Raw genomic sequence first — 12,225 nt, 5'->3', positions numbered from 1 at the left:
TCTTCCATCCCTTGGGAGATTACAATCCCGAATGACTGAAAGGAGTGGATGACTGTATAAATGCTAATAACAGCAACACACTGCAAGCAGTTACTGTGCTGTGCAAAGATTGGGGAACAGAGAGGTAATGATGTACTTACATGAAATGCAAATGTTTTACTACCTGAAAGTTAAACATATTGCTAAGACATAAACAGCTCTCACAACAGGGTAAGTAGAGCTCACAGATAAGTACATAGTAAATACACGGGCACTGGAGTACTCCTGGGGCGGTGCAGTTTCCTCTGTATATCAGCACCTCCCTACATAACCGCTTTGGGAAGGGACACCTTACCAGCAGTCATGGGACAAACACTGGCTCAAGGGACCAGGCTTTACCATGAGTTAAAGTTGTGCTTGAACAAAAGCTGCACTAGGAACTCCACCGTAGTGTTGGCAGTTCAAGGGGAAAGGAGGTAGGGAGGAAAGGAAGGGCAGGGATAACCCACCCCCCTTTGTGCAAAATACAGAAAGAAGCGAGAGGCTGTGCAACAGCCACTTACCCAGGGTGTTATGGACACCATCAGCTTCCTCTTTCACACTTTCATCCAGGCGCTCTAAATTCTGGACCAACAAGGCCACGACCTGGCCCTCCACCTAAATCACCGGGGTTATGGGAAAGATAAAAAGATAAGAAAGATGACTGAAAAAAGGAAGATGAAGGACAAAGAACAGGGGGGTTAATAAATAATAAAAATCAATAAGCCCTACTGAAACATCCTGCCAGACGTGATCAGAAGACATTAACAATCTTGCTCTAAAATCTCAGAGGAAACAAAGGAATCACCAAGTAAATCTGCTACTATGTTTGTCCTAATTAATTGAGCAACTTTTGTGTTTCAGATTAAACAGAAAAACATCTAGGGGAAAACATGCACCTTGTCACAGTCTTATTTCCTGAACCAGCCTGACTGATTTATAATCCCTTAGAATTCTGAAGTGTGAGGCACCACAAACCACCATGGATGGGCTAGCTGTCAGCTCTGCAAGCAGCTCCACTTTCAACTGTTTACTGCTGCTCTGCCTACATTTCTGTTACATCTTCCACCTTCATAAGTACAAAAAGCTGAAGGAATAATACTCACACATGCAGATTCAAATCCAAAAGCTGAATGATCACCAGTTGAAGCCTTGCATTTAAATCCTAGCAGGATGAATGTATCAAGTTGACTTCAGCAAGCTAACAAAACCCACGCAAATCAGCAGCAGGAGCAGGAACCCACATCTGCAGGTGGAGCCTCCTAATCAAAAAGCTAACACAAGAAGTATGCTTCTAAAGCTAGTGTTGGACCGAGCCCAGCTCGACTTTGGCTAACTTTCCATTGCGGACATGAGCTTGAAAAAGTTAAACAAAATAACATTTCCAATTCAAACACTGTTAACTAGCTTTGACCCCATTGAACGCTTGGAAAAAACAACAAATATCAACTGCTGTGGAAGGTACTGCAACAGTCTTCACAAATATCCTACAAATTATATCTACTTTCTTTTAAAAAAAAAAAAAGCAATCTAAAAAGCAGTCTCCCAAGATATGTCTGACTTGTTTCTTTCAAAGAGGACAATAAAACCTTTAAAACTTGGCTATTATCAGTGGGCTGGTGACAAGGAAAACAAAGAACTTTGCTTGATTTACTACCTCTCCACACATTTTATAGAAAATATCTTCTCTAGCAGTTCCCCTCTACCATTTCATTCATCCAGCAATCTTTCCACTAAGGCAGAGTAATTAAGAACAGCCCAGAGGCCAGCTGGAGGAACTCGGCTCTGGGCCACTGTCATTAACCTTTGGAAGGTAACATTATAGTGACTGGACAAGAAGGATTGTAGGCAAAAACAGAGCAGCCAAACAAAGCAAACAGAGGAAACCCCATAATTCCCCATCTTTCAATTTCAACGTAATAGTTACAGAACATGACGTGGCCACAGTGATCCGCAAATGCAGCAATTCATTAGCAGAAGCTGCCCAAAGGCAGGACGGATATGTAAATCTCAAGTTTTGCTGGGCGTTGCTTCTCTGGAGAGCTTCTGCTCGGTTCGGCATCCTCCTCCCACAGCCGAGGAGCAGGAGGCATCCAGCACAAACTCCAGGAAAAGGGGAAGTCCACCACAACAGAGGCCAAGAGGCACCCAAGAGAGTTAACGGGGCAGGGAGCACTTAAGACTGGGCAATGCATCTTCTGCTGCATGTAGATAATTTTCTAGGGTTGTTTAATCTCTCTGCCAAAAGGGATCATTACCTCTAAACCCTCCTCCACCTTTAAAATGCATTAGCTCTGTTACATGAAAACTTTCAAGCCTTTACTTCTTGTCAAGAAAAATGCATACCTCACTATAACAACTGATGTCCCAGTTCAAGCACAGATTTTGGGGTTTGAAATGAGAGTTACTGGGTAGAAGACTACCAGTCTCCTGGGCAAGAGGTTAGACTGAAAGATCACAATGGCCCCACTGTCCTTCAGATAACAATCTGAGCCCTGCCACAAACTTCATTTTTTCACAGGTGAACAGAGGTCACCCTTTTCCGCAAGAAGCAAGAAAAATACAAATGAAGCTCCTATTTTCAATAGGATACTGCCCAAGTCACAAATATTACTTCATTCTCCCTCCCAGCACAAAAGAATCTCCCAGCCTACACAAATTTTGCAGTATGAGCATGTTCCTTCCAAAAAATGGGAGTGGTCTAACAATGTGCAAGAAGAACCTGCTCTCCAAACTCTGGCATTCCATCAAAAACACCCATTGTGGTCCTCAATGCAGCACTTCAGGTACGAGACAGCAGGCTCCTCAACTGGCTAACTTCATCATGGTGTTGGTAACATGGATAACCACAGCTGCAGAAAGTGAGGCAGCTCAGAGTATTTGCTGCGGTGCTGTATAAGGCAGACGTTGTTCAGGCATTGAAATAATCCAGAGTTTACTACTTACCAGAGCGTCTATGAGGACTTCAGCTCCTTCTTCACTCTCGTGAAGAGTATCTATATCAGTTAGTTCTTGAAGCAAGTCTACCACAGCAATGGAAACATGTGCAAGGTGTTAAGGACAGCCAACACAGATGCAGACACATTTAATACCAAAAGCAGATTGCTCTTAAGCCAGCGTGATTATGACACGATCCAAAACAACTGGTAATACATTTTAGCAGCGGGGCACAGAACACAAAAGCCAAGAGCACAGAGATTACTTCAGCAGGCAGTCCTCATAAGCACCAAAAATCAGGGAATCTTAACAATTAGAAATGATAAAAACAAATGTGATTGTGTGCTTACTGTATCAGGCAATTTTACTGTTTCTTAATGATACTTATTTTTTGATTTTTTTCAAATCAAAATTGCTGAAGTTGGTATAACTACGCATCACCTTACCTTGTCAAGATTGAATATAAGCAAAGAGAAATGAGTTATAATAATCTGATTTGGGTATTCTGCTCTCAGTAATACCCCTGCTAACCTGATACGGCACGCACCTAACAAGGCCACTGCAGGGAGCAGGAGCAATCACCCCCTCCTGCCTGCCCCAATTAGGACAGCATGCTCCTCTAACCATGGACCTTGCAGGAACAGCATAGCTTCTGCCAGCCCAATTTTCATTCATTAACTCTGGGCTGCATAACACACAGTTCCCCTGACTGCTACACAGCTCTCTTGTACGACGAGATGTATTCCACCTCATTAGATCCACTTTCCTATTCTCTCAGACATGCTGATCAATCTTGCCCGAGTCCCACTGGGGTAGAACAGGATATGCAGTTTTCTCCATGTCCTATATAACAACTTTGTGATGAATCTCTTTAAAATGAACAGGCTAACAATCCAGCCTCCCAGTTCTCCCATTTGTGCATTTGCTCAGACACACAGGCAGCAGTAGGAAAAGTGTTTTCATATATCTTTTCTTAGCAAGGTTTCAGTCGTGACTTATCTAGTCTCAGGAAAGACCATGAGAGAGCTGCCAGTCCCAGTCCCACATTAACCTATGTCTAGGCATTGCAGAAGACGTGTATCAGTAAGACTACCACTTTCTTTATACTCTACAGCACTCCTTAACCAAGTCAAAGCTATCTATACATTTTCTTGATGGGTAGATGTCACTTCCAGATGCAACTGCCATCAGGAACCAAACAGAAGGGTGGTTACTCCTCAGTGGGCAGACAGGCATTCATGCTGATACAAAAACATGGTCAAAGAGGCCAGGGAACAATCTTTAAAAGTAAGCTGGAGCGTGATTCAATAAGCAAGTTAGGAGAAAATAACCTGCCTTGCATTTATTCTGCAAGAAGGAACCAACTATTAATTAACAAAGTTGGAGGCATAGGCCAGTAGGAACCTCATGAAGTTCCACAAATGCACAGTCCTGTACCTGGGAGGGAACAAGCCCATGCACTGGGGCTGACTGGAGGGGTAAGCTTTGCAGAAGAGAATCTGGAAGTTCTGGTGGACAAGTAGAAGGCAAGTCAGCAGCGTGCCGCTGCTGTGATGAAGGCTAATCATAGACTGCACTGCATTAGCAACAGCAAAACCAGCAGGTCCAGAGGAGGAATTCTTACCTGCTGCTTGGCACTCGCAAGACAATACATGGAATATTTTGTCCAGTCGTGGGCTCTCCCAGTAAAAGAGAGACCTTGACATACTGAACTCGGGAGAGTGGAGAACCACTGAGATGGTCAGAGGGCTGGCACACAATGTATGAGGAAAGACTGAGGGAATAGAGTTTGATCAATCCATAGAAGAGTAGGCTAAGGGAGGAACTAACTCAAAACTACTGCTACCTACTGGGTGCTGTACAGACAACTGAGCCAGATTTTCTGAGGATGTACAGCAAAGAACTCTAGCAGCCAGAGCAGTTCATCTCGCAGGGCATTCCTCAACAGGGAGCTTCTGTTGAGGCTTCCAGTGAGAGTATTAGTCGTCCTATAAAATTCAGGAGACAGAAAAGCAAAACCTCACTTGAAGCTTTCCAGTCTTTCATTAATAAAATCTTGTCAGGGATCAACTTTCATTCACATGTTTTGTGTAAAACTGCATGAATCATTCAGCAGATTATTCGCTCCCCCTGGACATTGCCTTGGTCCCCTTGCATCAGTCCCTTGACACTACATTTAAATCACATCTGAAGAGCCATTTGTTTAGTTCTCTCCTCAAAGAACTCATTTTTAACATCTTTTTCCATTTGTTTTAACAAAAAGTCATTAGAAAACTTGAGCTGTATCAATTTAGTTTTATGTCTAGATGCTTCAATTTAATAGTTTCTCTCCCATACATAAACAGCAGCAGCACAGTGAAAAGGCATTACTACAGCCTGTGTCCTGCTTCCAACAGATCTGAAAACTTCAGCAGTTTTATAACAAGAAATATACTTTTCCCAAAATTGCAATTCACAGACCACATTTCTACCCATAAACTAACTGACAGGCAAGTTGTGAACCAATTAAAAAGAGTTCACAGTGGAAATACTGACAAGTCTTTGACAGCAGCAGTGACCCTCGGACACAGCTTTTCATGGCTGAAAGGACAAAGTAAGCTGTACTGCTGTGCGCTCCAGCTATGAATCAGCTCTGCTATCCCAGTCAGAATACCCATAGTTTATAGTTTCCCTGTGAATGAGAAATTCAGTACAAGCCTTTAATGCCATGCACATAGTGCACAAAAAGCCTGCAGTATCTGGCAAAAAAGTAAGTAACGAAACTATGGTAGCCATGCAACTGGTTATGCATGGTAGGTGTTTCCCACCGCACAACAATAAATTGTTAAGAAACATTTACTTGAGAGTAATATTCATTACAGATCACAGATAAGGAAAGCCATGGTGTTTGCTGTTTTGCAGGGACCAGCATTCACCACATCAAGGTTCAGCTAGATACAAGTTAAAATATCCAAACACATAAGCAGTGCTTTCTAATATAAACTGGTATGAAATAAAATATTTATGTTTTATCTTCTGATCACCGCACCCACTTAGAAAGAACAAATTATGATTTTTTAATACACAGTACTGTAAGGAAAAGTGCTAAAGAAAACCAAGGTCTGTGCATCAGACCGCAACATTTAGCACTAACAGCCCTCTTAACATTGTATATTTCAAAACATCTCAGAAAAGCCGGTAAATATTATCTACTTCTTTACACATAAAGGAAGTAAAGGATAGATTACTTTCCTGAGGCCATGAATCAATAAAAAGGAAAAAAGAAAAGCCTCCTGTAGTCCCAAGTCTAAGTCCAGTGCCCTTTCCGCTGGGCTTCACTGCTCCCTCCATTCACTAATGTTTGTCGGGACACAGACACACAATCTCTCAAACGATGTCACAATTTTTCAGCTTAATCTACTGCAGAATATTTTACAAGCAATGTAGGATGAGCTCTGCTTTTAAAGACTGCCCAATAATAAGCCAGGCATAGTTCTATTAATCAGCTGACAGCTAAGCATCAAGGCACCAGGATATTCAAAAAATGACACTGTTTTTGTTCAAAACTACCAGAATCTTTAACAGAATAGACAGAAAACTCTCTCCGAGATGCCCTCAGATCTTCAGAGGAACAAGATACAGGTGCACACAGGGATCACGTTCAGCGACACAAGAACTAACTGAGCATGGAAGCGTCTCTGGATATTTACGTAACCAGAGAGGCTACCCACAACCTCAAGCTCCGAGCACACCAAATTAAAGGTCTGGACACATGAAGAATTTATCACATTTACAAACTAAGATGTAGCACTGTGGTGAGCTAGTCCACGGCAAATAGCTGAAAGCATGACAGCTCAGCTCTCAGCAAAAAGGGGTTCACCGGTTTCATTTTTACTGGAGGCCATTCCAGACAAAGTTTGCACACAGGTCAAGGCTATATGCTGCTAAGCCCATACCTTAGCTTTTCCTGTATTGTTCATCTGTTCACACTCTAATGCAGCCACTCAAACCTACATGAAAGGGTAATAAAACAAGAAAGGAGAATAATAGCACTGAAAAAATTCAGAATCAATATCACTTGAACAAAGAAGGTTTTCACTTGGGGAGAAAAAGACATAAATTCAGTGCGGTGGGAAAGAAGAGAAAAACATATACAGGAGCCTGTGAAAGCAGGACATAAGAGATTACAGAAAAGCCTGTAGAAAGCCTCTCACATGACAGCTGCTTTAACAACTGAAGGATATCAGTGTTGTCATGTCCCAGCAGCCCTAGGAGAGACTGCACAGCGTTCAGCTCCACCAGCAGGTGATACAGGTCTGGCATCGTTGCGATTACATGCATTTCCTGAATGATGTCATTTAAATCCAGTTCGGACTCCATGAACCTGAGGCAAGAAAAAAAATGGTTAATAAAAAGGTAAAAAGTACATCAGTTCTGTTCAATGCACAGCCCTTTTCAAAACAGAGACCACCACCTTCCTGGCATTTCTGATCCTCTGTGGTCACATCAGTGTCACCATCCTAGAGGGAGTCTGTGCCTCATCCTGTCCTATGCCCCTTGAAGTTTAATCACATAGTAGGATAACCCTTCCTACTATATAATTTATAGAGTAAATAAGCAGATTTGTTCCAATTCTGTAAATCAGTTCTAGAAATTAAAAAAAAAAAATAATCAAGAGTTTGTAGCTACACACGGAAAAAAAAAGCTGGATATAAAATGAATTCTCCAGAGCGATCCACTTTCCCTAGCTACCACATACTAGTATGTCGGTTGTATTAGTCTGAAGTAAAGTCCATAAAAATAATTTGGGTAAGGCAAGCAACAGCAAACTGGACAAAAAATAATGGCACTCAAGTGTAGGAAGAAATTCATTTAACATGAATAACAAAATGCCACGAAAGGAGGAAGAGGCTCAGTAGAGCCGCAGGTGTGGAAACACACACAGTCTGGCTTTCAGATCCCATCCAGGCGTTTTGCTCACCACAGCACCTGAAAGCTCCATAATATGACATTTTCTTCCCACACAGACCGCTCACTGCATATGCAAGCACAACATCTTCACACAAAATGATGGCATGAAATATTTAATTATTTGGAAAGCAAAACTCTCCAATTCAGGATCTCAATCTCTCTGCCCACCGTCCAAGCACCTACCACCTGCCTGTCAGTGAGGAAGAGACCACTGCTTGGAGCCCCCTCAAAAATGAGAGAACCGCAGCGTGGCTGATGACTCCGATGCCAAGTGCCACAAGCACGGATGTTGGGAGAGCTCCTTAGTGCTCACCGCTGAGAGCCAAGCCACTTAGATACCTAAACCAAAACTAACGACACCTTATTGAATTTGTGCCCCCCCAAAATAAAAACAACATAAACTCGAGTTTTAGTACTGAAGTTTCACAATCTATGATACTAAAAACTGCAAGAATTTAATAAACTAGAACTTTTCCCTTCATTGCTAATTATTCTCTTCATGCTGCCCAGCCATATACTGGCTACCACCAGAGTCTCAATAATGCCATTTTTAATTAAGAAAGTTAGTTTCAAATACAATTTAGAGGAATGACATGGCAATAACCGCTGTTACATAAGCCTTGTATAACTGAAAACTTCTGTATATTCAAGAAATTGATTTAGGGCTGAAACCTAAAATCAAGGGAAAAAAAGCGTAATAGAGAAGGGCTGAGCATAATCTCACTTCTCTGGATTGTCAGGAAACTTGATCCGCAGCTCCTGGTTTTTGTAAGATCTCTTCTCAAAGGTGAGAATCATCTTCTTCACTGAACTTTCATCCAAAGGCTCCTCCTAACCAAATCGGAAAGGGCAGAAAACAGAGCTTTGAATGGTTGCAACAATTACCCAGCAAGACGCAAAAGAGCGACTGTAGTGCCGTGGTGAGACTGCAGTCAGGCCCAGACCCTTCAGGAACAAACAGCTACCCCTGGAAATGTCACTGCAGAAAGCGGCCAAAAAACTCATACACCATCGATATTCATTTACCGATTTACTCCAGCTCTGACCTGAGCAAGCTCCCCAGAGCAAAACCTTACAAGCCAGTTTTTATAAACCAGGGGTTTACCAATGGGAGGTTCTTTGGAAAAGACACACAAGAGCTTTTTTCACTGATACTCTAATGAAAAAAAAAAAAAAGAAAAAAACCACAAAACCCAATTTTGCAATGGCTTATCTTCCTTGAGCTGTTCTTTTACACCTGTTATTGTCTGGCACCATCAGCCCCTATTGAGGCTTTTTGCCTCTGACATACTAGAGTAAATCTGCATTAGAACTTTACGCCCATGGATAGTTTCTTTTCAGAACGCAATTGCGCTATTTCTTTTTGTAGGTCTACATTTAACTGCTCTGAGTTTATGTTCTTTTGTATTTTCCTCATTTGGATAAGTTTTCACATCTCTTTTAAACTCTTTTTCTAAAGGGGGGGCGGGGGATCAAAACTTTAGTACTTTCTTTTTGTTTTTTTTTTTTTAAATTCTTTTAAAGTGTTTCTCAGTTGACATTACACATTTACTGTACAGCAGTAATATAACTTTAGCTACCTCCCTGATACCTACTAAGACGATTCTGTTATTTTCCTTGTTTCACAATTTTAATGTGCTTCTTTTAATAAAACATTGATGATATATTCTTGTGTAAATTCTTCCCTCTCCTCTATTTGACTATGTTACAACCACTATTAAAGAGAAGTTCTCAAAGCAAAAAACAAACCACTCCCCTTCAAATCTTAAGTTTTGTGTCCCATCACCTGTTCAGGATTAAGTCAAGAGTTTCTTCTGGTGTTGAAGATTCTCTGGTTAGTGAGTCCAAGCAGCAATCTTGTACGAGATAGAAAATTTCTATTTCTTCAAACTCCATTACAATAACAACACCAGTTCAAGTCTTTCATTATTATTGGATTTCCTACGTTGTCAAGCCCAACCTTTCTAAGCACCATCCCACTCACGTCACCATTCCACTCAGGTAATGAATACTACAGTGCCCAAACCATATTCTTCCTGTGATGGGATTTCAATCCACAAAGAGACTGTTACACATGCTGACACTGCTTCCCTCTATTTCATTTGATTCTTTGCTTTCTCTAATATCTATCACTACAATATCTCAATTAGGATCAGCTTTGGATCTTATATTTAATTTGCATTCAGTATTACAGTATCCTACAGATTAGCTTCCCTCCATTGCATTTACTGGTACAAAGCGCATTTTGATGGCACTTACATTAACTGCATTCCAAGATAATAAATAAGAGATTTTAGTTCTAAAGAAACCTTGGACTTCCAGCCCTTAAAATGTCTGGATGCAAGAACTCCATTTGACAGAGGAGGGACTTGTACACTGCAGGAATCTACAAGACTCTAGCCAGTCAAGAGGACTTTTGGCTATGTCCATTCATCCTCACTGCAGCTCAAACGCTACAGAAATCCTGCATTATCTTTCTCTGCTATCAGCAACAACTGTAATGGCAATAGCTCAACATCAAAAAAACAAGGGAGATTTTCAGAGACAAATGGTGCAAAGCTGTATACAAACGACAATGATATTTTACAAACCTACATGATTCTGCAGTGGTGAATATCACTTGGAATTTTTTTTTTTTTATCAAATAGGACACAGGCAGCAGGAAGCAAATATCTTCTAGATTTATACCAATCCATGTGTCACATTTATAAAGTGATCTTTTCCCTGGCCCTTGGCAGAAAGGCCAATGCTGCATTGGATTTCTGTCTCCAAGCCTTGAAATCATTTAACCTTGACAGCCACTACCCCCCTCCTCTGACCCAAGACCTTTCTTGTATAGAAGAATGTTTGTTTATTTGCTGCTGCTGCACAGCTACAGAGGGGGAGAAGCTGCATGGCTGGGGGTACTGATGAGAACAATAGAGTCAGGAAACGGGTTAGAATACAGAAACTATTTCCTAAAAAAATATTTTAGAAGGTGATTTGGGTATTCCCAGCCTAAAACAGAGATTAGGCTTGAAAGCTTTCCCTTCCCCCTTCCCTTTGTGCCCCCCCCCCCCCTCCCCGCCTTTAAACCTTCAGAGGATATCTTTGAAAAGCCCCATTTGAAATTAATGCCCCACAGGGTAGGAAAGTAAAACCATAACCTTAAGCTGTATGAGGCATGTGCAAATCACCAGTTAGTCTCATCATCTACATAGTAAGAAATGGAAATCACAGAAAAGTGATTTAGTGTTTGCTTATTTCCCAGTGCCTCTCCTTTCCCATAGGACACTAGTGATTTACTTCCTCCTCTTCCTCTTCTCCATCCCTCTCAATTATCTGAAGAAGCTTCTTCTTCTCATCATCAGTTTCTTCCAGCGCAACAGACTCCTCTTCCCTGTGCCGACTGTGCTCTCGTGCACTAGCTTGTTTCCGACGTGCTTTGATTTCTTCTTCCTCTTCATCACGCGGTCTTTTTGTCCCTCTGTTAGGCTGAAGTCAGAGAAATAAGGTGAGTGAATACAAGTCTTTTGTGACCCTTGCAAACCGGAATACCAATATCACACGATATACCGAGGAAATTCTTACAAGTTGTTCTGCTTACATTTGTTTTGCTTACATTTTTACAAATGCTTACATTTGCTTAACATTTGCTTACACAACTCTTAACTCTGAAAACTGGAAAGGAAATTAATTTAGTGAAGTGAAACATCACATGAGTAAATGAATGGCTCTGCCAAGAGCTATGTCAACATCCTACCCTGTTTGATCTATGAATGGGATTCACAGGAAAATGTCTTCAGAGGGAGCAAGGGCTAGTATTTCAGAGACAAGAAGGGGCCAAACCAAACTGCTCAGGGGTTGTACAGCTGACTGCCTTCAGGATCTGCAATCAGCTAAGTCAGCTGAGACAACCTCATGTTTTACAGACAGAAAACCAATATGCTCAAGCAGATAGTAGTGAAAGATAACTTTTTACCCACCTAGTATATGAGATTATATTGAATTCTTCTGTGCATCCTAATTCACCTTCACTTCCCCATCCTTCTGCCTAAAGTTTGCTGACACTTGAATGCAGAATCAGAGCCTAATTTAGATTATGCAGGACACGAGTATTGTTGCTCGCTGCAATTCTGCAAGGGCTTCGCAGCAGATTAAGCAGTGCCTGTACCTTTATGGTTTGCTTGGAACAACCTATTATTTTATACCACAATTTCTATTCAATTGTCAAAAGTAAAGGTAATTTGCCAGGGACAAGAAAAAGACCATTAACGCTAATCCCATGTTTTAATTAAGGCAAAAAGGGATGAAAGCATTTGCAATAGCAGGAAATACTCT

The 12,225-nt window shown here is 41.3% G+C and overlaps 1 protein-coding gene across 1 annotated transcript in view; it reads right to left on the bottom strand.

The window, feature by feature from the left end:
- The window catches only part of CTNNBL1 (catenin, beta like 1), a gene marked incomplete at its 5' end in the record, with an annotated part of 47,251 nt that extends 35,872 nt beyond the window's left edge, over nt 1-11,379 (bottom strand). Inside the window, 5 exons of the mRNA XM_009701903.1 lie at nt 543-636; nt 2,965-3,062; nt 7,179-7,318; nt 8,630-8,736; nt 11,191-11,379. Of these exons, the coding sequence (XP_009700205.1) occupies nt 543-636; nt 2,965-3,062; nt 7,179-7,318; nt 8,630-8,736; nt 11,191-11,379 (628 nt within the window). The remainder of the gene's footprint in view (nt 1-542; nt 637-2,964; nt 3,063-7,178; nt 7,319-8,629; nt 8,737-11,190) is intronic.
- Nucleotides 11,380-12,225: the final 846 nt, after the last annotated feature.

This window comes from Cariama cristata, unplaced genomic scaffold (assembly GCF_000690535.1).
Source record: "Cariama cristata isolate BGI_N322 unplaced genomic scaffold, ASM69053v1 scaffold2676, whole genome shotgun sequence".
NCBI classification, from domain to species: domain Eukaryota; kingdom Metazoa; phylum Chordata; class Aves; order Cariamiformes; family Cariamidae; genus Cariama; species Cariama cristata.
The sequence above is the reverse complement of the archived record's forward strand: the minus strand, read 5'-3'. Positions and strand labels throughout refer to the sequence as shown.